Genomic DNA, 21,954 nt, shown 5'->3' on the forward strand with positions numbered 1-21,954 from the left:
CCATTTTACATACGTAGGAAGTGAGATTTGGAGGTTTGACTTAAAAAAATCCACACTTGTAACCATTAGATAAAACTGCCCAGGTTTTCACTGTTGTTCTTGGTTTGTTTGGGTTTTTTCCCCCTGGCTTTTTAAGATTAGTGCGAAAAATCAAATTTCAGAAGGAAAAAAAAAGCCCCATGATTCCACAATGCAGATGTCATTAGTGATCTTGACAGGAGTAATTCCAGGGGCCAGATGGAAGCAGAAGCTAAACTGGATGTGTTCTTAACTGAAGAGAAGTGAGAAGGGAGGAGAGCAAGTGTTGACAACTTCTTGAGATTTGACTGTGATGGAAAGGGGAGTTTGAGGAAACCGGGAGAAGTGAAACATGAAATGTGAAGTCAAGTGTCCTTTCGCAGGTCACACAACTGGCAAGCAGGAGAGGCTAAAACCCTGTTGTGTCTGTGCCTGCACCACACCTCATGAATCCCGCTTACCCTGGGGTCTGTGGGAAGTCGCACGGGATGTGGAGCATAGGAGCACTGTGCCAATAGCTGCCTACGTAATGCGCATGGAGGAAGAGGCCTTCATGAAGGGAAAGGTCGTGATGGAGATCAGATGAGTTAATCAGGCAAAGAGCTCATGGACCAGAGAGCATGCTTCCAACTACAAAAGCCCTAAGAGATTTGGAAGTAGTAATCCAATGGTTCGATTCTGGGGGGATGAGAGACATGGTGTTTCTCCGAGGAGGGCTCCTCACACTGTCTGCTGCTTCCCCATGGGCACTGAGATCTCAGGATCTCAGGCTGGAGGTGCCCTGCAGGCATCCATCAACATCCCAGGGAATGTGCCTGCTGTATTACCCCAGGCTCGGGACCCCAGCTTTTCCAAACACCCCTCTGGCCACAGCCTCTGAGGAAGAAATCATATCAGCTGGATCACAAGTGATGTGAGAAAAACCTCAGCCTGGTTTATTTCAAAAGGGCAGGAAACACTTAAAAGTTGCGCTTCTTTCCCTGGACATATCTGCCTCTGAGGCCCTGGACACTTCCGCTCTAGAGAGAAATGATTTCTTTTGTCTGGCTCTTTGACAGTCCCAGTGTCTATGGCTTTGGGCTGCTAGCTGCACTGGTCCCCAGCCCCAGGATGACTGGGTCTGACAACACCTGGGCATTCTAGTTGAGGTGGTAGACCTTGGGGGCATCATAATAGCCACAGGTCATGTAGTTCTTGTTTTTAATGGGCCACCAGTGGTTGGAGCAGCAGGCAGCTGAGTAGACAAGAGGCCTCTGTTGGATACAACTGAATAGCGGCAGGCTCCGGTCCACAGTCACAGTGGGCAGGTAGAGCTGCAACTTGTCCAGGAGGTGACCCGGCCAGAAGAAATTTGGGTGGGTTCTCTGTGGACCACGGGACCTCTTCACCTTCAGCTTCCTGGAAAATGAGAAGACACAGGGAAGGCTGTCACGGTGGACAGGACAGGGCCAGAGCTCTTCAGCAGAGCAAACCAACTGTAACAATTGAGGAGGTGTAGCATTGTGCTAAGTGCTTAATATCTCAATTTTTCTCCACAGTTCCACATGGTAGGTTCTGTTACCCTGTCTACCTTCAAGTTCCCCAAGGCTACCCAGTGACCAAGTGGCAGGGTGCAGGTTTGACTTCTCATCAGCTGCCTGTAAAAACCCAAACTCTTAAGAGTACACTATCTCTTCACTAGAAGAAGCATTTTAATGTGGTATTCAGAGTAGTCTTTGGAGCCTGCATAGCTGGATTAAACCCCCGCTCCACCATTTTAACAGATGTGTGATTTTAATAAGAAACTTTTCTGTACCTGTTTCCTCTTCTGTAAACTGGGTATGTTAACAGTAGCTTCATATGATTGTTGAGAGGGTTTTAATGAGTTAATACATGGAAAGCACCCAGAGCAGAGTCTGCCTGGCACTCTAAGTTGTTCTCCTGCCTCTCAGCTCCTGGGCAGTGAGCCCCAGATGCTGTGCTAAGAGCACCATGAAACGTGCAGAGTCCCAGGCACCTCCCCAAAGTGAAGCTACATCTCCTCCCACCTAAGTCCCTTCCGGAGTTAAATGATTGCTACAGACCTGATGAATTCCTCAAACTCCTTAAACTGTATTTTCTTGATTTTCTTTGGTGGTTTCCTAGTTGATGAGAGAGAGAGGTATCTTGTTAGGAGAGGGGAAATCCAGGTTAGTGGGGTCCCAGGGAGTAGGTTGGGGGTCTCAGGGATATGCCCATCTCTTAAGTCCAAACCAGAGCTTTGAAAGGAGAATTTTTTGTCTGGGGTGGGGCCCTGACTCTGTCCTCTCTTGCCCCAGTGGAACATACAGTGGGCTTGGGTCAGCCAGACCCGGGCTCATAACCTGGCTGGCTGGGTGACTCTAGGCAAGTCACTTCCCCTTTCAGAGCCTTGGGTTCCTAATTTCCCAAAATGGGGATTAGTTATGAGAGATTCACAATAATCCGAATCATTTCTGGGCTCCTGGCTTCCATTTCCCCTGAAAGGACTGAATCCAGCCTTGGAGATAAGGATGGTAAAAACTAACACTCCAAACCTTGGGCCTGGCAGATATCAACAACAGCACTCCTTCCTGGCAAGCCTGCATTCAGCCTCAGAATCTCACACAACACAGCCTAAGTGGCAACACGAAATCAATGTCCACCCCTGCCCTAAATGACCTCTCTTCATCCTTTATAGATGTGGCCTACCTCAGCATGGACAAGAGTCCCTTTCTGTTCCCACCCACTTCCTGGATTCACAGTTCAGAAATTGGCACCAGCCATTCAGGGGCTGGAAGGCAGTCACTAAGGGATCAGAAAGGACCCTCTAGGCCACTACTGCCTGCCTGGCTCATGCTCAGTTCTTCCCAACAAGAGCTACAGACAGGCTTCACCTGCAGGTCTGGGCTGCTCCTGCACTTGAGAACACCCTGACAACGACAACAGTCATTGCTCGAGTGCCAGCTATCTGCCAAACACCATGCTATGAAGTTTACATGCAATTTTTTCTCTTGTTCTCATTGTGTATGTTAGGAGCTACTATGCCCATTTTACAGATAAAGATGCTGATGCTCAGAGAGTGAAGTAACTTGTCCACTTCATCCACAGTTTGTCTGATTTCCACTCTGTTCTGCTGCATCCCACCCGACCCTTCTGGCCATAGCGTACCACCCCAGTGAGCAGCTGGCAAGAACCAGAGTATGGGCATGTCCTGAGCCCCTCACCCATCAGGGTATCCAATCAGCTGTCCCCTCCTTCTCCTATGCTGGCCCTAGCCCTCTGCAGGATGCTGCTTGTTCTCCAATCTGCTGTCACCTGTGGATGCTGGCTCATCAGCTGCCCATGTTTCACCTCCTTCCAAAGAAGAACACTTATTTTCTTTCTCTTTCTCCTTTCTTTCCTTTGTTCCTTTGTTCCTTCCCTTCCCTTCCCTTCCCTCCCCTCCCCTTTCTTCCCTTCCCTTCCCTTCCCTTCCCTTCCCTTCCCTTCCCTTCCCTTCCCTTCCCTTCCCTTCCCTTCCCTTCCCTCCCCTTTCTTCCCTTCCCTTCCCTTCCCTTCCCTTCCCTTCCCTTCCCTTCCCTTCCCTTCCCTTCCCTTTCCTTTCCTTTCCTTTCCTTCTGCCCTTTTTGTTATTTTGAGAGTATGTTAAAGCTAGGGACAACGAAACACAGAAGGACTTAGAGTACAAGAAGCGTCAAGAGAGAGCCTAGACAGGGCTGCTTTGGCTCACTGGAAAGTCAGAGAAAAGGGGGCCTTGGGGACAGATTTGGGGGATTAGCCCAGGACAAGCTGTCATAGCCCATTGTTCCCTGGGTGCAAACCTCTGGGGACACAGAATTTAGGAGATGCACGCCTGCGAGGGAAGAAAGATATGGGTATGCTCTCAGGAGGGAGAGCACAGCGTGCCCTGAGTCAAAAAGGACATTTTCTTAGAGAGGACTCGAGTTGACCTGAGGTAGTACCCAGTGCAAAGTTCTTTTCTCCTCCCAGGGGCTGTAAGCCCCATTCTTGACAGAGAAGATGGGGCAGGGGAAGGGGCTGCCCCCCCACCGTCCACTGCAGCACCCCTGACACCGGCTGGCTGGGTGAAGGGGCCTCCCACTTCTCTAGGAAGGCTGTCTTTTTAATCTTTTCCAGAGAACTTGGGATCATGTAGGATGTGTTCGGGGGGTAGCTGTGTGGGAGTGAGGCAAGGAGGCTGTGGATCTCAGACATATGTCAGGGGTGACACTGGGCACTAGTCTGGCCGTGGTGATTCAGTTGGACATGCTGGGTTGGGACAGAGGCACCGGTACGATGTGACAACCCCCTTGTGTCAGCATCCTAGCTTCTGTAGCTGAAGCACAGCGGCAGGGCAGGAGAGCAAAGGGAAAGGGGAAGGGCATCTGACACTCAGCTTGTCAGTCTTCTTAGCCATGCGCTCTTCGAATCCCAGGGACCTGAGCAGGACTTGAGTTGGGCTGAAGACCTTAAAGTCTGAGTAGTAGCCTCCTGGCTGCCGGATTGAGCGCACCCGGTCCTTCTGGAAAATGATCTTGTCCCCCGGATACAGCAGGGCTGTGAGCAACAAGAGACACACAGCTTAGCAGCCCAAGACCCCTCCATCCTGCAGCCTTTGAGGCAAAGGGCAGAGGAGAGCTTTGAAAATAATAATAATAAGGTCACATTTTTGTTTAAAAAGATTCTTCTTAGTACATTTTTAGACTTTTAACTTTTAAATGACTGTAGATTCAAAACAAATTATAAAAATAGTACAGGGAGTCCCTTAGACCCTTCCCCCAGCTTCCCCCAACTGTGACGTGGCATATACAGGCATAGCTCATTTCATCGACTCGCTTTGTTGGGGTACTTGCTTTATTATGGTGGTCTGGGACTGAACACAGCATCTCCAAGGTATGCCTGTAGCTGTAGTGCAGGATCGGGAAATGGAGTTGGTACAATACTGCTAAGTGCCCATGCTTCTATGTGCCCATGAATGTGAGATCCTGGAAACAGGGGAAGCTCACAGACTTAGGAGCTGGTAAAATCCTCACTGGATAGAATTCGTGGTGGCTCGATGTTCTGGCAGGGACAAAGAATTCACATCCAGAAGAAAGACCTGACCCATAAGAGTAGTCCAGGGTGCATGGCAAGCCTGCCTACGTTTCAGAAAACAACTGAAGCTCCTTTATTAACCAAGATGAGGGGATGTAAAGAATTAGGGGAAATGAGGCCCCGAGGAAGAAGGAAGGATAGATGATTTGGTGAAAAGTCAGTGCCCAGAGCTGCAGGATCTTGGGTCTCTGCCCTCCCAGCCCAGGCAGGCAGCAAGTGGCCACCAAACGAGGATGTGTAGCGTGTGTAGGAGACAATGACCCTTTATGTTGGTTTGTTCCTGAAGGCCATTGGCCACATCCTCCTGGAGAGACCTGTTATGGGCTGAATTGTGTCCCTTCTAAATTCATATGTTGAAGCCCTAACCCCCAGAACCTCAGAATTTGTATTTGGAGATAGGCCCTTTCAAGATGTAATGAAGCTAAAATGAGGCTGTTAGGGTGGACCCAAATTCAGTCCGACTACTCTCCTTATAAGGATGCTTGGGCAAACAGAGAGATACCAGGTATGTGTGTACAGAGAGAAGACCATGTGAAGAGGTGGCCATCTGCAAACAGGACTGAGGCCTCCGAGGAAACCCATCCTTCTGGCACCTCGATATTGGACTTCTGGCCCCTAGAACTGTGAGGAAATAAATTTTCTGTTGTTTAAGCCACCCAGTCTGAGGTATTTTGTTATCACAGCTCTAGCAAACTAATATAAGACCCTAGGTCTTATACATTTAGCACATGTTTCCCTCCCTCTGGGGAGAAAAATGGAAATAATTGTGACTGTTAACTCTTGTTCTTGGGTAAGTCACACCACTCTTTGTGTGCCCTTTTCCAGAAAACTTCATTTCCTAGTATGGCCATAGCTCTTCTGAAAAGTTCCTACAGGAAAACCTCTGCCCTCATGGAGCTCGCTGTTCATGTTTTTTAAGCACAGGGAGGAACGGGCCTGTTAAATTTATAAATTCATCAATTTGAGATGCCAGCATTGTTCCGTGGTCATCAGGGAAATATGGGGCACTTCCTGCCCCCACCTCACAGAAGCACACACTCTACCCAGAGACGTGGAGGGTTCAGGTCTGTTTGGATGTATGAAAACACAGTTCTTTGTCCAAGCAGAGCATGGAACCTGTATGGAAATCTCAGTGTTGAGTCCTATTGTCTGAGCAGAGAGCAAAGAGCCTCAACAGATCCTGACTCCTAGTGCATTTCTACCTCAGTGTTGCAGAACCACTGAAAAACTGGCCTGGCCTAGGGAGGCGGCTTTGGAAAAGCCCAATACAGCATAGCAGCTGTCACATCTATCAAATCTCCCTCTTTGAAATTGGGATTGTTTCTTTATGCTCAACTTCAGGGCTCCCTTGCCTAGAACTTCTGTCTTTGGAGCTTCCTGCTCCAGACTGCCAAGCTCAGTTGGGGAACCCCACACCTGTGGAACTCGTGGACTTACAGGATTCTAAAACTCCTGCCTAACAGAAAAACAAGCTTGACTGTTCTTTCCCCACTTCTTCCCAATGTACCTAGCAGAGGCTACAGTGGCTCGGCTGGGTGCATGTCAGTTGCAGAGGGACAAACCTCAGGTGCACATCTGAGGCATCTTTCTGGGACCAGCCACCAAGGCCTTTACCTTTTATGAGGATGTCCTCTGTCAGTGGGAGGCCGTAGTACTCACAGAGCTTCTGGCACTGCAGGTAGACCAGAAAGCTGTCCTTGCGGAACTGGTTGATGAGCTCGTTTGTCTCCCCGCAGAGGGTGGATGGGAGGCAGTGGTTGTCAAAGCGCTTATTCCCACTGCGCACCCGATGGCACCACTCTGTGTACTGGATGGAGGGGATCATGAGCTGCAAAGAGAACAGCAGTTGGCACACACTTCTTTTCACCCTGCCACTTTTCTCCTGGCCTGAAGGCTGTCAATCTACCTTTCCCCACAAGGCCCCCAGGAGGAACCAGGGCAAAGACTGTGTGGTGGGACCCAAGTTCAGGTTCTGGAGTCAGTGACTTGGGAGAAGAATCACATATGGTCAGGCTTACCCTCGAAGAGCACTTGCATGGTCGGCACGTGTGGTTCTGTGTGCACAGCCCTGTATACAGGTGTGCACACGTGATTGTATAATACATACCGTAGGTACTGTGTGAATGCGCCACATGTCTTATTGATACATTATATTCAAGTGTTTGGCTGCATGGGAATTTGAGTTAGGTGCAGCCATCTGTGACTTTGAGGTGGAAGCCGTGCGTTAAGGAGGGCAGAGTGAGGTAGAAGAGGCCTGGGAACTGGGTAGCCACTTTTGACCTTCTTATTTATTCATTTACAAAGAAAGAAAAAAATCTGTCTTTTTAAAACTTCTAAAGCCAGAGTCAGTGAAGTCCAGCCTATAGGTTAAATCTGCCCCACCACCTGTTTGTATAAATAAAGCTTTATTGAAACATAAGCTGCACTCATTCTTTAGATGTTGTCTGTGGTTGCTCTTGTGCTCCAATGGCAGAGCAGACCAGTTGTGACAGAGGTAATAGGGCCCACAAAGCCTAAAACATTTATTGTCTAGTCCTTTACTGGGAAAGTTTGCCATTCACCGCTCTAACATTCTGGGTTTTCTTGTCATGCAACTAAGTCAGATCTTAAGTGGTATAGCACTTACCAATACCTAACATTATATATATATATAATGTTAGGTAAAATATATATCTATAGTGCTGGCTGGTGTGGCTCAGCACATTGAGCACCGGCCTGCAAACCAAAAGGTTGCTGATTTGATTCCCAGTCAGCGCACACGCCTGGGTCACAGGCCAGGTTCCCAGTAGGAGGCGCGCGAGAGGCAACCGATCAGTATACCGGCATCTCTTGCACTTTGAGGTTTCTCTCCCTCTCTCCCTCCCTTCCCCTCTCTCTAAAAGTAGATAAATAAAATCTTTAAAGAACATTAAAAAATATATGTATCTATATATAGTATTATATTAATATTGTCTGCTCTCTGGCTAGGCTCTATACTGGCAGCTTCTTGAGGGCAGGGCCTGTTTTGTTGTCTGAAGCACATAGAAGAGTGCCTGATACATTACAGGCTCTTGATAAATATTTATTGGATGAACTAATTCAGGCAATCAGCTCTTCCTTCTATCCCTGGAGTGCCTACTCGGTGCCACGCCCCATGCCAGACTCGGGCTCCTGCTGTGATGAAGACGCAGCCCTGGTCCCTGGATATGAAGTCACAATTAAAGAGTGGGACGAGGGCAAGCTGACACCTTCAGAGACATTATCTCATTTCATCTGCACTGAACCTTGTGAGACAGATCTTGTTCTTGTTATCCAGATGAGGGAACAGGGAGGTAAAGCACCTGCCCCCAAGAGTTCCCCTAGCTAGAGGGTGGCGCAGGTGCAGGGATCTGCTCCACGCCCTCTCCCTTTGATGGGGATACCTTGCTGTGCTGCTTCGGCTCCCAGCACTGTTTGCTGATATCCTTCTTCTCCTCCAGGGTCAAGGGCCGTGCCTCTGTCTTGGTGTCAACCACAGGCACAGTCAGTAGGTCCATCTTGGGAGGCCGTGGGGCTACATTCTTGGGTGGACGCTGTGGGGAAGCTCTCTGCTTGACATATTTATGATCTGGGGTTGAAGAGAAGAGACAAAGGAAGGCGGGACTGAAAGGGTGCTCAGCCAGGGAATCCATCAAGCAGTTAACCGATGTCACCAAGCGAGCACTAGGCCATCCCTCTGCTCATTTCCCACGTGTCCAGTCAGTGCTGTCTGTGATGCACCTCGAGGTGCCCCTTCTTTCTATCTCCATTGTGGCCTGCCTGGTACAGGCTGCCTCCTCCCTCACCTGCACCATGGCCTCAGCCTCCCTGTTGCCATTCTCATCCTCCAGCATACTGTTTTCACCAAACAGCAAACAACACCTTTAAAAGACATAAGCCATGTCGTCGTGACTGGACTGTTTCAGTTGGCTGAGTATTGTTCCCCAAAGCAAAAGCTTGCTAGTTGGATTTCTGGTCAGGGTACATGCCTAGGCTTCGAGTTAGGTTCGGTCACTGGCCGGGGTGTGTACGAGAGGCAGTCAATCAATGTTTCTCAACCTCTCTTAACTCCCTCCCTTCCCCTTTCTCTAAAACTAAATAATTTTAAAAATTTTAGAAGCCATAAACCACATCACTTCATTTCCCTGCTTAGAACTCTCCCCGGGTTTCCCACTGCACTTAGACTAAAACTCAGAATCTCCTCCCTGGTGTACAAGGCTCTGCAGGATCTGGCCTCAGCTGACCATCCTCCTGACTCTGTCCTATTGGCCTCAAAGCATTAACCACTATTGGACATCATCTTAGTTAACCTTTTCTATGGAAACTCATTGAAAGCAGGGATGTTGGCTTCTTCACCCCTGTGTTCTCAGTTCCTTGAATTGCCTGGCACATTGTAGGTGCTCCACAGAGGTCCAAATGAGTGAGAGCGTTCCTTTGCCCCATGCTGTTTCGGGCCTGCATTGTCCCTGGCTCGAATGAAATCCAGGCCCTGTCACCTTGTGGTTTGGAGACAGTGGTCAGGTGGTCAAACTCTCTGTGCTTCAGCTTCCTCCTTAAAAAGCATGAATAGCAGCCCTGATGTCTGGGGACTTGAAGGATACATTGAGCTAATGCTGTGGGTAAAGTACCCAGCCTACAAAGGGCGCCCCAAAGGCTATTTATTGCCTTCTCTCTTGTGAGCCTCACTCAGATTCTTGACACTGCTTCCCCTTTAGGCAAAGCAAGAGACTCCCAAGTCTGCTTCCCTTACTCACTGCAGCTCTCCAGGGAAAAAGAACTCAGCTGTGACAGCTGTGACAGCACCATTTAAGCAAATACTCATGCTTGGCTTCAAATCTATTTATTGGGAAATATCAGGCCCCAAACACCTTTGCTGCAAATATGCGTCACGGCACACATCATAGATGCTCACTCAATGCAGCCAACCACACAGATAACAATGAGTTTTGGTAATTTATAATGAAAAGGCCAAAATAGCATGGGTTGGAAAGCACACTCAACTCAAGGTGGCCCTGAGGATGTGCTGGACGTGAAGGGTGAGGGAGATTATGACTATAGGGGTGGTGACACACCCCGCAGGCGGCTGTGGGGGAGCTCAGGTTCCCTGGGACTGCAAGGCCAGAGACCCTGCCTAGGAGCGAGGATGCCTCTGCCCAGTGGCTTGTTGAGACCAGAGGCTGGAAATCTGCATGCTGCACTGTGAGGGAAGCTCCAGGGGACCGAGGAATGGATGGTCTAAGGGAGCTGCCTGCTGTCCAACCAACCAGGGAGGACGCTGAGCACCCAGCTCAATGTGACTGGGAACTCCAGAGGCCCTGCCCCAAATCTTCACCTACGGAAAGAACCCCTAGGGTTTTTACATAAGCTCAGGGAGGGTGAGGAGCTCCTCCTCCCCAAATATGTCTGAAATTAAATTCCTGCCAGGTGGAGGCAAAGCAAGGTTTGCTTCATTTAGAAAAAGAAAGATGTGGTTATATTTGGGAAGGGCTCAGGAATGGCAGGTGGTGGTTAAAGGGGGGCTTTAATTTTATTTGTAGTTGTTTAATTTTTTTTATATATATAACAACTAAACTGTGAAGAAGCATGATGCACCCTTGTGGTATAAATTCATACCCAGCGCTATGGCAAGTACATTTCTAATTTGCCTCTGACCTTTGTCTGGACAGATGTGCCTCCAGAAGCACGTGGCTGGCAAATGGAACTTGAGCTGTGCCCAACCTACACAACCGTTCATAGCAGCCTTGCTAGTACCTCTGATAGTAGAATACCAAAGTAGACTTTCCAGTAAACTCTAAACATGTGCTAATTCTGGTTTCTTAATTTTAGTTAACTTTTTATCCAGGAGGTGCAGATTAATAGTAAGAAGGCCTTAGACCCACATACAAATAGAAAGGCTTGGCATTTGGGTTCTCAGCCTATCAATTGGGCTTTGGTGGGCTGAAACCACTCTTTGAGAAGCATCCCTGAAGGATAAGGTCTGGGCCTCATCCAGCTTTTAATGGACAAGGTACCCAGTCTGGTATTCCGGAAAATATCCACTGTTTAGTTGATCTCCTGACCTGGCAACTCCAGAGGCTTGGCCCACCTACAGTAGGCTAAAGTTGGAGAACACACTCAGGAAATGAGCCAAGGCTGCCTCTACCACGTTTGCTCCAAGGAGAGCAAAGTGGAGGCACTGGGGTGGGGGTGGATACATACGATCCCTTGCAGTTTGCAGTATGCTTCTCTGCTGGGCCAAAAACCATTGCTTGTAGGTGCTGGCCAGGATATCCATGGTGATGCTGTTGTGCTTCTCCAGAGAGCTGAGATAGATCACAATATCCTCTACCTCCTGGTTTCCCAGAGGGACTCCAATCTGAAGAGAGAAGAGAAGTCCTCAAAGTGGGAGGCTCCATTTCAAACATCCTATCAGGGCGGCCAAGGCCCAGTCAGACTAGCCCCACCTTTCAGTTTGGTTTTATCCACAGCCACTCCCAGCTCGCATCCAAGGTCCATGCTACAGGAGCACAGAGCCCTTTCCTGGCCCTGAACACACCCTGCACTTTGTCACCCTCCACCTTTACTCAGATGTTTCCCTTTTGATGCCTGAAAAACTCCTATCCCTCCTTCAAAACCCAGTCCAGATACGCCATCATCTTTGCAGACTCTTGTTACTACTTACTCTGGGTTCACACCAATCCCAACACCAGCTTTCTCATGAAGGATTTGAAGGAGGATTTCACATGTCTATCATCCTTGCCTATGAGGGACACGTAAGCCTCCTTTAACTGAAGGAAAATAGGATCAGAAATATGACACATGTTACTCTTTTAAAGACTGAGCAACTTTGGAGGAGTATAATGCCTGCCAGCTGTACAGAATATTCAAGAAAAGTTTTATCTTTTTAAAAGATTTTATTTATTTAATTTTAGAGAGAGGGGAAGGGAGAGAGAAAGACAGGGAGAGAAACATCAATGTGTGGTCGCCTCTCATGTGCCCCTCGCTGGGGACCTGGCCCACAATCCAGGCATGTGCCCTGGCTGGGAGTCGAACCAGCGACTCTTTAGTTTACAAGCCAGCACTCAATCCACCGAGCCACACCAGCCAGGGCTCAAGAAAAGTTTTAAAAGAAATATAATTTTGTTCCTCAGCTTCTTTAGACAGCAGTCATTGTTATTGAGTTTTCTTTAAAAGAAGATCAGAACTCTCCAGGTATGAAAGGATTTAATGTTTTATCTTCTTGGTTATGGTGATTAAAGACTGTTTATCTTTTTGTTGTTTTTAATGCTTTGAAATGTTGTTCAGATAAGTACACATCATAAAATGATGATGTGAAAACTAGTGGTGATTTAAAGCAGCCATAAAAGTTGTGGTAGTCAGCTTCCTAGAATTATTTTATAAGGTGTCTTATATGTAAAGTATATAAAAACTTAATTCAGTCCTGGCCAGTGTGGTTCAAGCATCATCCTGTAGAATGAAAGGTCGCAGGTTCGATTCCCAGTCTGGCACATACCTGGGCTGTGGGATGGATCCCCAGTCCAGGTGTGAACCACACTCGGGGCACAAACCCCAGTAGGGGTGTGTATGAGAAAGCAACCAATCATTGTTTCTCTCTCTCTCTCTCTCATTTCCTTCCCTTCTCTCTCTCTCTCTAAAAAAAAAAAAAAAAAAAAAAAAAAAGCAATGAAAAAATGTCCTCAGTGAAGATAAAAGGAATTAAAAAAGAAAAAAAACCTTAATTCATTCAGACAGGGGTCAGCAAACTTTCCCTATGCAGGGCCAGATAGTAAATATTGAGGCCCCGTGAGCCATATGGTCTCTGTCATAACTACTCCAGCCCACCATCGCACATGAGAGCAGCCCTGACGACCCGTGGATGAATGAGTGTGGCTGTGCTCCAATAGAACTTCTTTTTTAAAAGATTTTATTTATTTAATTTTTAGAGAGAGAGGGGAAGGGTGAGAGAAAGAGAGGGAGAAAAACATCAGTGTGTGGTTGCCTCTCTCATGCCCCCCCGCACTGGGGACCTGGCCTACAACCCAGGCATGTGCCTTGACTGAGAATTGAACCGGCGACCCTTTGGTTCTCAGGCCGGCACTCAATCCACTGAGCCACACCAGTCAGGGCCCCAGTAGAATTTTATTTACAAAAACAGGAAGCAGACTGGCTTTGACTCCTGGGCAATAGTTAGCAGACCCCTCCAAGACCAGTAGAACCTTCTAAAATGATGGATGTGTTCTCCATCTCTATGGTCCAACAGAGGAACTGGTCTCCACATGTGCCTATGGAGACCTCAAAATGTGGCTCTTGTGACTAAGAAATTGGATTTTAAATTTAATTTATTTATAATTAATTTACGCTTTGAATAGCCAGTGAAAGTACGGTCTGTGGACCAGTACCATGGGTGTCAATAGGACTGCGCAGAGTTACTGAGTCAGGAGCTGCCTTATCACAAGATCTCTATGTGATTCACATGCCAGTGACAGTTGGGTGAGCTCTACAAGGTTCTAGAGGCAGGACTGCAGGCCTAGCATTGAAGGCCCAGCAATCTCAGTGCTCAGTTCTGGGGTCTGATGGGCAGCTGGCTGGTGTGGGGTCTGCTCTGTAGGCTTTCCTCTCAGGGAGGGCTTTTCAAGGTCAGACCATTGCAGGGAAGGTTTTAGGGGTCCGATGTGGCCACAGGTTAAGCCATAATTTCCCATCTGGCTTTACAAGGGATAAAATATAAGACTGATAGTTTGAGTTCCCAGAGTCTCCTTTTCAGTGGGTCCAGGCCCTGGGTGCTGGCAGCAGTGAGCAGTGCATGGACACCCTGCCCACTCAGGCCAGCCCAGAGGGAGCACGGGAGGCACTTACCACCTTCAGAGCCATAATGAACTTCTCCCTGGAGATCCTGTGGTTCTCGCTCTGTTCCAGCTTGTTAAATACCTCCAGGATCTTGACCTTGCGACTGTGCAGGTAGGAGTACAAGGCTGACAGGGCGGGGGGCTTAGGTAGTTGAAGCTCAGGCACCATTTGGTGGGTGGGTCGGAGGTTTTTCTTCTGAAAGAGGCAAGAGAGTGGGACAGAAGAGAGAGTTCAGGGGATACAGGCCAGTGGAACATGATCCCCGGAGTTAGAGATAAATGGGAGAGACAGACGGAGCAGCTCTAAACAGACAGCAAGATGAAGTGCAAAGAACGCTGGAGTCAGGCAACCGCAGGCCAGCTGCATTCCACCACAGAACTCCAGGGAGACTTTGCTTTGCTGCGCCTCAATTTACCATCAGAAACAAGAGAACTAAATACGAGAACTAAAATTTCATTCTTCTCTACATCTCCCTTGTCAGACCAGTCAGTATTATGATCCTGCTGGGCTCTCAGTGCACCAAACTACATGCCCCTACCTGGAGCCCAACGGGACTCCCCATCTCCCTGCCTCCCCACTTCTGCTCCATCTGGGCCTTCTGCCTGGAGTACCTTTCCTTCTTTCTCTACCTGTCCAAATCCTCCTCCTCCAATTTCAGAAGAACGGAGAAATTTAGAAATAACACTCCTTTACCTTGACGCAGCACTTGACAGTTGACAAAGGGCCTTCCTGTCCCCTAGCTTACAGTTCCTCTGTGCTCCCGGAGGGGTGGGAGCCACATGTGGCCATAGCCAGTAGCACACTGTAGAGTCACTATCCGTCCTAGGCTGGGTTTAAGATATAGCCACACATTCTTCTACTCTCCTCCTCTCTAAGCTGGAGACTAACTCCTCTCCCCTCGAGTGGAAGCAATACTTGGTGACTTGCTTCTGACAAATAGAATATGGTGGATATGACAGTGTGAAGCTTCTGAAACCGAGACCCCCTAGACGGGCCATAGAAGGCACTGCAGCCTCCCCCTGTCCTCTCTTGGACCACTCCCCTGGGGGAAGCTGGCTGACACGTGGTGAGGACACTCAAGCAGCCCTATGGAGAGGTCCATGTGGCTAGGAACTGAGGTGTCCTTCCAACAGCCATGTGACAAGCTGCTTGAAAATGGATCCTCCTACCCTGGTCAAGCCTTCAGACGTCTGTGGCCTGGGCCAATATCTTGAGATGAAAAGACTCAAGCAAGAGCCACCGAGCTAAGCCCCTCCCAGGTCCCTGACTCTCAGAAACAGTGGGACAATAAACACGTGGTGCTTTAAGTCATTTGTTAGCCAGTAATAGATAACTAATCCACCTCCCTTTAAGGATTTCTGTTTGCTGCTCTGTGAAATGGGGCAAATGACCCACATCCCACCCATAACACCCTCACATAGCAAACGGGGATGCTCACGTTGGTGGCTCCGGTAATAGGCAGGCGGGCCATCACCTGGGCCTCGTGCTCCTTGGGGGGCATGTGTAAGATCTTGGCCTCTGAAGGTGTGAGTCCGGACTTGTTCCGCAACCACCTGTCTATGTTGCCAAACGACTCCAGTTCCTGCCGAAACTTCAACCTCCGGCTCAGCCAGGTTCTTGTGTCCTCTGGCGGCTCTTGGATGTCCCTGGCTTCCAGGGCTTTACAGCTGGAGGTGGGTTGTGGGAGAGCCTGGGGTTGGGGTGTTGGAATGACGGGGGTTGGGTCTTCCTTTTGAGGCAAGATGATGATCCGCCGGCGGCTTTGAGGCAGGTGGAAGTCCTTCTTTTTGAACTGTTTGAAGCAGTGGGCAGTGACCCGTTCGGGGTTGAAGACGGGGTCCCTGCTGGCATTTTCATTATCAGTTGAGGTCTTAGACTGGCAGAGCCCTTGGGGAAGAGTGTTAAAAGGTGAGCTCCTCTCAGGAGGAGGAAAGGAAAAGTGCTTTAGCACCAGGCTAGGCACCGGAGCACCTGGGTTTCGGGCCTGGCTTTATCACTGCCTTCCTATACTGATGAAGATAATTACCTCTCATGTGACTGGGCACTCCCAACTGCGGGCACTGTGCTGAGGGCTTCATGAGCTTTCTCTTACTTAACCATCTCGGATCCTACTCTTACTCCATCCACCCCCAGTACTCCTTATTGGCAATCAGAACGATCTTTTTAAAATTCCATTCGTATCTGCTCTGATCATCCAAGGCAGCGTAGCACTGTTAAGAGCAGAGGCTTTGACGCCAGAATGTTCTAGTCTGGGTCTTGATCCTGCCACTTACTGACAGCATGATCCTGGGCAAGCCCTTTAATCCTCTCTGTGACTCAATTTCTTCATGTGTGAAATGGGGACAATGATGCTAGTTGTCTTAACGAGTGGTGGAGATGTTTAGAATCAGACTATTTTGGAGTTGCTTTGTTCATTATTTTTTTTTATGTACTCAAGCTCCACCCAGTTTGAAACCCTTCCATGACTTCCCATAGCCCTCAAAATGAAGTCCCATGACACTCCTTTGCTAACCTTTCCCGCCTCATTACGTGCCCCGCTTTCCTTACTGTGTCCCAGAGGCCTTGACCTTCTCTCCAGATAATCCCTGAATGATCCAAGCCCCGTCCTGCCTACTGGTTTGGCACATGCTGCTCCCTCCCCCGTGCATCCCCTCCTCGGTCCTCTCAGACCCAGTGTTAGCTCTCCAGCTCCCAGGCTCCTGGGTTATCTCTGTATTACCAAACCCATACTTTTCCTTAAGGCCACTCACCACAAGTATGTAAATGAAGGGCTACAAACTGGTAACCCTCATGCTTAATGAGAGTTGGGGTTCTGTTTTATTTGACCTTGTTTAAAATGTTCCAGTGTGAGTTATTTTAGGCTGGGTATGCCCTCTCCAGCTTGCCATGGTTCCCACCATTCCCTGTTGTCTCACATGCAGCTCAAATCTTTCATTAATGTGCCCGGTTCAGGCAGACATTTGTGTTTGAAACCCTTGGTTCAATTATTTGGTTGATGTTTATTTCTTTCTATAGATTGTGAACCTCTGGAGCCCCAGCATCTCCACAGTGCCAAGTTGGAGCTCAGTAAAAATCTGGTGAATGAGTGAATGACAAATGGACAGACCTAACAGGTTGGTTCTGTGATTGTACTCGTTTTACAGATAAGGACGCTGCGGCCCAGAGGGGCCCAAGATCACACGGTTGCTGAGTAGCACAGCTGGGACACGAACTCTGGTTCGCCTGGCCCCAGAGCTCCGCTCTTTGCCATTTTCCCAGGTTGTCACCTAATCCTGCTGAGTTTCAGTTCTGTCATGCCTAAAACAATAGAAACTGCTCTAGATACCTCCTGATGCTGTTATGAAGATCAAATTCATAAAGATATGGATTTTTCTAAAACTCAGAAAAGACATAATATTATTATTAAAAGCATTGTCACCACCATTTTTCTTCTAAAACCCAAACTCCTCTGCCTAAAACCCTTCTATTGCTGCAAACTAGCTTCCAGAATAAAGTTCAGTCTTTCTAACCTGATTTCACCTGTCCAACCCAGCCTCTGGTGTCTCCTTCTCTTGTTACCTCTGCCTCACTTTATACCCAAACTGTAACTGACTTTGTAACTGTAACTGACTTTGGTTCCTCAGTGCCCCCCCCCCCCCCCGCAAAAAAACCCCATGCTGCTTCCTCCTTCAGGAATGCTCTTCTCCCTTCCCTGCTTCACTCAATTATTTTATACCGATCCTTCCAGATGAAGCTCAGCCATCATCATTCCCTGAAGCCTTCCCAGCCCCTCCCTTGTGGCCCCTCTGGATCCACCCCCACAGCCCCCATGCTTAGCCCCATAGCAGCGTTGACCGTGTTTTTCTCCGTGAAGACGTGTTCTGAGTCTTTCCTTCCCAACGGCCTGCGAGTTTCCCAATGGCAAGGACTGTGTCTTAGTTCCCATGTGCCCCAGGGCCCAGCCTGACACAAATAACCATGCAGCGCATTTGTTAAGTCTCTTTACAATGCCCATGTGTTCCTTCTGTAAACAGAAAATAATGAGTGTATATCAATGTGGACAAAAGTGAGTGCTTCTCAGCAACATACTTGTCATTTCTTTGAGGACAAGATGCTGGGTATGACTGAGAATTTAGTCATTCATTGCACCAGCTTTTACTCAGCATCACCCAGGGCTTGGCCTGGTGCAGATCCAAACAACCTGGGCACTCAACCGCAGTACGCTGGCACAGAACAGGGTGGGGTAAGCAGAGGGATAACAAGGTGTTTTCAGTCGGGGGAGAAACACTGATGGAGGGACCCAGGAGGTCATCATGGAGGAGGGGGCATGACATGTGCCTTCAAGAATGAGTAGGGTTTCAAGGGGTGGAGGGACCATGGGCAAGATGGGGGACAGTGGGATTTGGGGGTTTCAGGGTCACTCAACAGTTTCACAAGTTGGAAGTACATTGTGTGTGAAGGAGGTTAGTGGGAAATGAAGTCGAGTCATCTCAAATGCCAGGTTAAAGGGTTTAAATTTTACCTTGCAGACCACGAGGACACATTTAAAATATGCTCCTCACTGGTATTGCTACTTCCATTTGTGCCCTCCCTAGACCCCCAAATCCATGATCTACCTACCACAGAAGAGTTATCCCCTGACACCCTCCAATGTCTTCACCGAAATGTTTTTCAGTGCTCTTAGAATAAATACTGCTCCAAACAATGGCCTACAACACTACCCTTGCCGGGGTCCTGCTCCCCTTCCGCTCTCGCCTCCTCCCTCTCCCCTCCCTCTTGATCACTTGATTCAGCTGTACTGGCTTCCTTTCTCTTTGTCCAGCTCTCCTAGCTCTGCCTTGGCTCTAAGTTTTGGCATTTGCTGTGCCCTCTGAAGAGCATGGACTTCCCCATGTCTCCTCCCTGGCTGAGTCCTCATCATATAGTTCACCAAGTGACATCCCCACCCAGAGTCACCCTGACCACTGGAAGCACTGGAAGGCAGTGTGCCTACCACACCATGGAGCTTGCATTCCAGTGATCTTTGGGGTCCTGTGTCCACTGACAGGAAAGTGAAGTGGGCTTTTATAATAAAAGAAGTCACTATGTAGTTGTGTGTAGAGACTGCATGGAAATGTTCCCAAGGGTCCTGGCTGGTGTGGCTCAGTGGATGGAATGCTGGACGGTGAACCGAAGGGTCACTGGTTCAGTTCCTGGTCAGGGTTGCTCCTGGGTTGTGGGCCAGGTCCCTGGTTGGGGGCATGCAAGAGGCAACTGATCATTGATGTTTCTCTCCTCCTCTTTCTCCCTCCCTTCCCCTCTCTCTGAAAAAGAAAAAATGTTCCCAAGGGACGGGTGAAGAAAGCTCTCAGAGGCTAACTAGTCCCATTGCCTGCCCAGGTCAGGGAACTCTTTCTATAATGCCCCTGGCAGACTTTGCCTCTGTATACCTCTGGTGACAGGGAGTTCCCTACTTAACATGGGGACACTTAATTCTGCATGTTAGAAAAGACTTCCTAATATTAAACCAGAAATTGTTTCCCTGGAATTTCTACTTTTTGGTCCCTGTCCTCCCCACTGATGCCTCAGAAAACACATCTGTTCCCTCTTTTTCTGGGACAGCCCTTCAGGGCTAGAAACAATTCAACTTCCTTTTTTTTATTCCCCCTTTTTCCCTTGACTGATTCAAATCTCTCCCTAAGTTTCATTTCTGTGGCCACTTATTCTTGGGCCCCTCTTTTCCTACTCTCCCTTTAAAAGTTGGTGCCTTTCAAGCTTACACCCACGTTCACCTTCTCTCTCTCTTTTTCTAAACAATCGTCTTCACTCTTTTTTTTAAGATTTATATTTATTTATCTATTTTTAGAGAGCGGGGGAGGAAGGGAGAAAGAGAGGGAGAGAAACATTGATGTGTGAGAGAAACATCAATCGCTTGCCTCTTGCACGCCCCCAACCAGGGACCTGGCCCACAACCCAGGCATGTGCCCTGACTGGGAATCGAACCCGCAAACTTTCACTTTGCATGACAATGCCCAACAAACTGAGCCACATCCATCAGGGCTTGCCTTCATTCTTATGTTTCTGTGGTTCTCTATATGCTGAGGACAAGCATACCATTATTTATGACTTGGAATTAGCTCCAATTTTCTATATACAGTTGCTCCTAAAGTGTCTTCACTTTAATGGCTTACAAGGATTTCAAACTCAATCAAGACTAAACTTGTCTCCTGGTCTTTGTCCCCAACTAATCTGGTCCTCGTGGTAGGTTCCCTATCTCTGTGAACGGCACCTCCCGTCTACCAGGTCACCATAACTACCAACCTGAGCATCATCTTTGATTGCTTTTTCTATGTTCCCCATCCAATCAGCCCCTATGTCTCTGTAGTCCCCTCTAGTCTGGCCCCTATTCCTCACCTTCCAGGTACCTACCACTCCCAACATTCTGAGTCTACCAATTCAGGTTCTGCATTTGCTGATGCTCCCAATCTAATCCCATCATTCCCAGCGGCTTCTCCATCTCCTGGCTCACAAGATCTTTCATGATCTTATCCCATCTGACCTCTCTTGCCTCTCATCTCCAGCAGCACTCAAACTACCAGTGTCTCCAAGCCTCTGTGCTCGCTGCTCCCTTGGCCTGGCATGCCTTTTCTCCCTTTTTTGGTTTGGAGAACTCCTTGTTAAGCTCCAATGTAAAGATCTCTTCCAGGACCTTGCAACTGTTCCTGCCCATCCTCTATATTTACCAGAACTTTTCCTTCTGGATGTCACCCATGGACCAAGCATTCACTCCTTATTCTGTAATTATCTGTTTATCTGTCTGTCTTTTACCTCTGATGTCATAATACTTTGCCAAGAACTTATCCCACAGCAGGCTATCGCCAGAAGTTTGAAGACTGACGGCTTTCATGCCTCTTCTGTAACAAACACATTGATGCCTGGAGAAATGGGGTGAGCCCAGGCACACGGGATTGGGTGTCTGGTTTCCAAGCCAAGGCAACGTGGTCCACTCCTCCAGCCTGGGTGTGGAAATCTGAGAAATGTGCACTATCGGCCACCCGATTCCCTGGCAACCAGAGTGGGGACGGCACAATGAGATACGCGCCTCCTGCCCTTGCCCTCACTCCACTTGCCTGCGTCAGCATGGTGCCGAGGACTTCCTGGAGGCAGTGCTGCTTCCTGAGAGCTTACCTAGCAGTTTGACAGAAGAGCCTTGAATTTCGTAGGAATAGTCCATGGTCAACGCCCTGAAGAAGAGAAAGGGGTGTACGTGTGTGTGCGTATGTGTACACGCGCGCATGCATGCGCTTACTTTCGCGGGGGTGTCTAAGTAGCTGAAAAACAGTAATTTGAAGTTTTGTGAGAGACTTGAGACTTGCAGAGCCTGGAAACAGTCTGTTGTCAGGACTACGGACGGCTGGCGCTGATTGGCTGAGCGCCGCCGGCCACTGCTTTGACAGCCATGAGCCGAAGCACCTGGGACTGAGATCCTGTGGATTAGATACCTCGCACCCCGTCCAGGGAGGGGCGCTAGGAAACAGCAGAGGTGCAGAGTTCCAAGCTTGGCGAAGGGCAAGATTTCTTAGTTTGGCCCAGTGGCCCCTGAATCTGGATTAATAATAAATCCTTGGTTTTCCAGTCAACCTTGGGATCTTCAGCAGGTATCTATTTTTCCAGGTCAGTGTTCTTAAAGAACAGGCCCTCTTGTAGGAACCCAAGCGGGTCATGGGCAAATAAAGACAGCATTTTTTGGTATGCTTTGCCAGGGCAAAACAGCGTGCCAGGGTTTGGAACCACAGAATCTGTGAACTGGAGTATTAATAATGTACATCTCAGTGCCCATCAACCAATGAATGGATAAACTAAATGTAGTCTATCCATACAATGGAATTTTGTTTACTCAAACAAAGGAATGAAGTATGGTCAAACCTCGGTTCTCGACTATCTTGGTTCTCGAACAATTGAGTTCTTGACCAAGTTGTTTATGGAAAAAACGTCTCGGTTGCCTAACAAAACTTCAGGTCTCTTTCATGCTGACCCCTGCGTGAGCTGTCATGAATCTCTCAGGTGACAAACAAAGGAGAT

At 48.5% G+C, this 21,954-nt stretch overlaps 1 protein-coding gene across 1 annotated transcript; it reads right to left on the minus strand.

Moving 5' to 3' along the window:
- Positions 1–952: 952 nt before the first annotated feature.
- On the minus strand, positions 953–21,107 carry EFCAB12 (EF-hand calcium binding domain 12). The gene is made up of 9 exons (XM_024556375.3): positions 21,061–21,107; positions 15,341–15,801; positions 13,924–14,106; positions 11,287–11,443; positions 8,493–8,677; positions 6,706–6,919; positions 4,395–4,554; positions 2,082–2,138; positions 953–1,416 (listed from the first exon to the last, which is right to left on the minus strand). Exons 1-9 carry the CDS (start codon positions 21,104–21,106, stop codon positions 1,158–1,160), a joined length of 1,722 nt encoding a protein of 573 aa, XP_024412143.2. The 5' UTR covers position 21,107; the 3' UTR covers positions 953–1,157.
- Between the last annotated feature and the right edge of the window lie 847 nt (positions 21,108–21,954).

This window comes from Desmodus rotundus, chromosome 8 (genome assembly GCF_022682495.2).
Source record: "Desmodus rotundus isolate HL8 chromosome 8, HLdesRot8A.1, whole genome shotgun sequence".
Classification (NCBI taxonomy): Eukaryota; Metazoa; Chordata; class Mammalia; order Chiroptera; family Phyllostomidae; genus Desmodus; species Desmodus rotundus.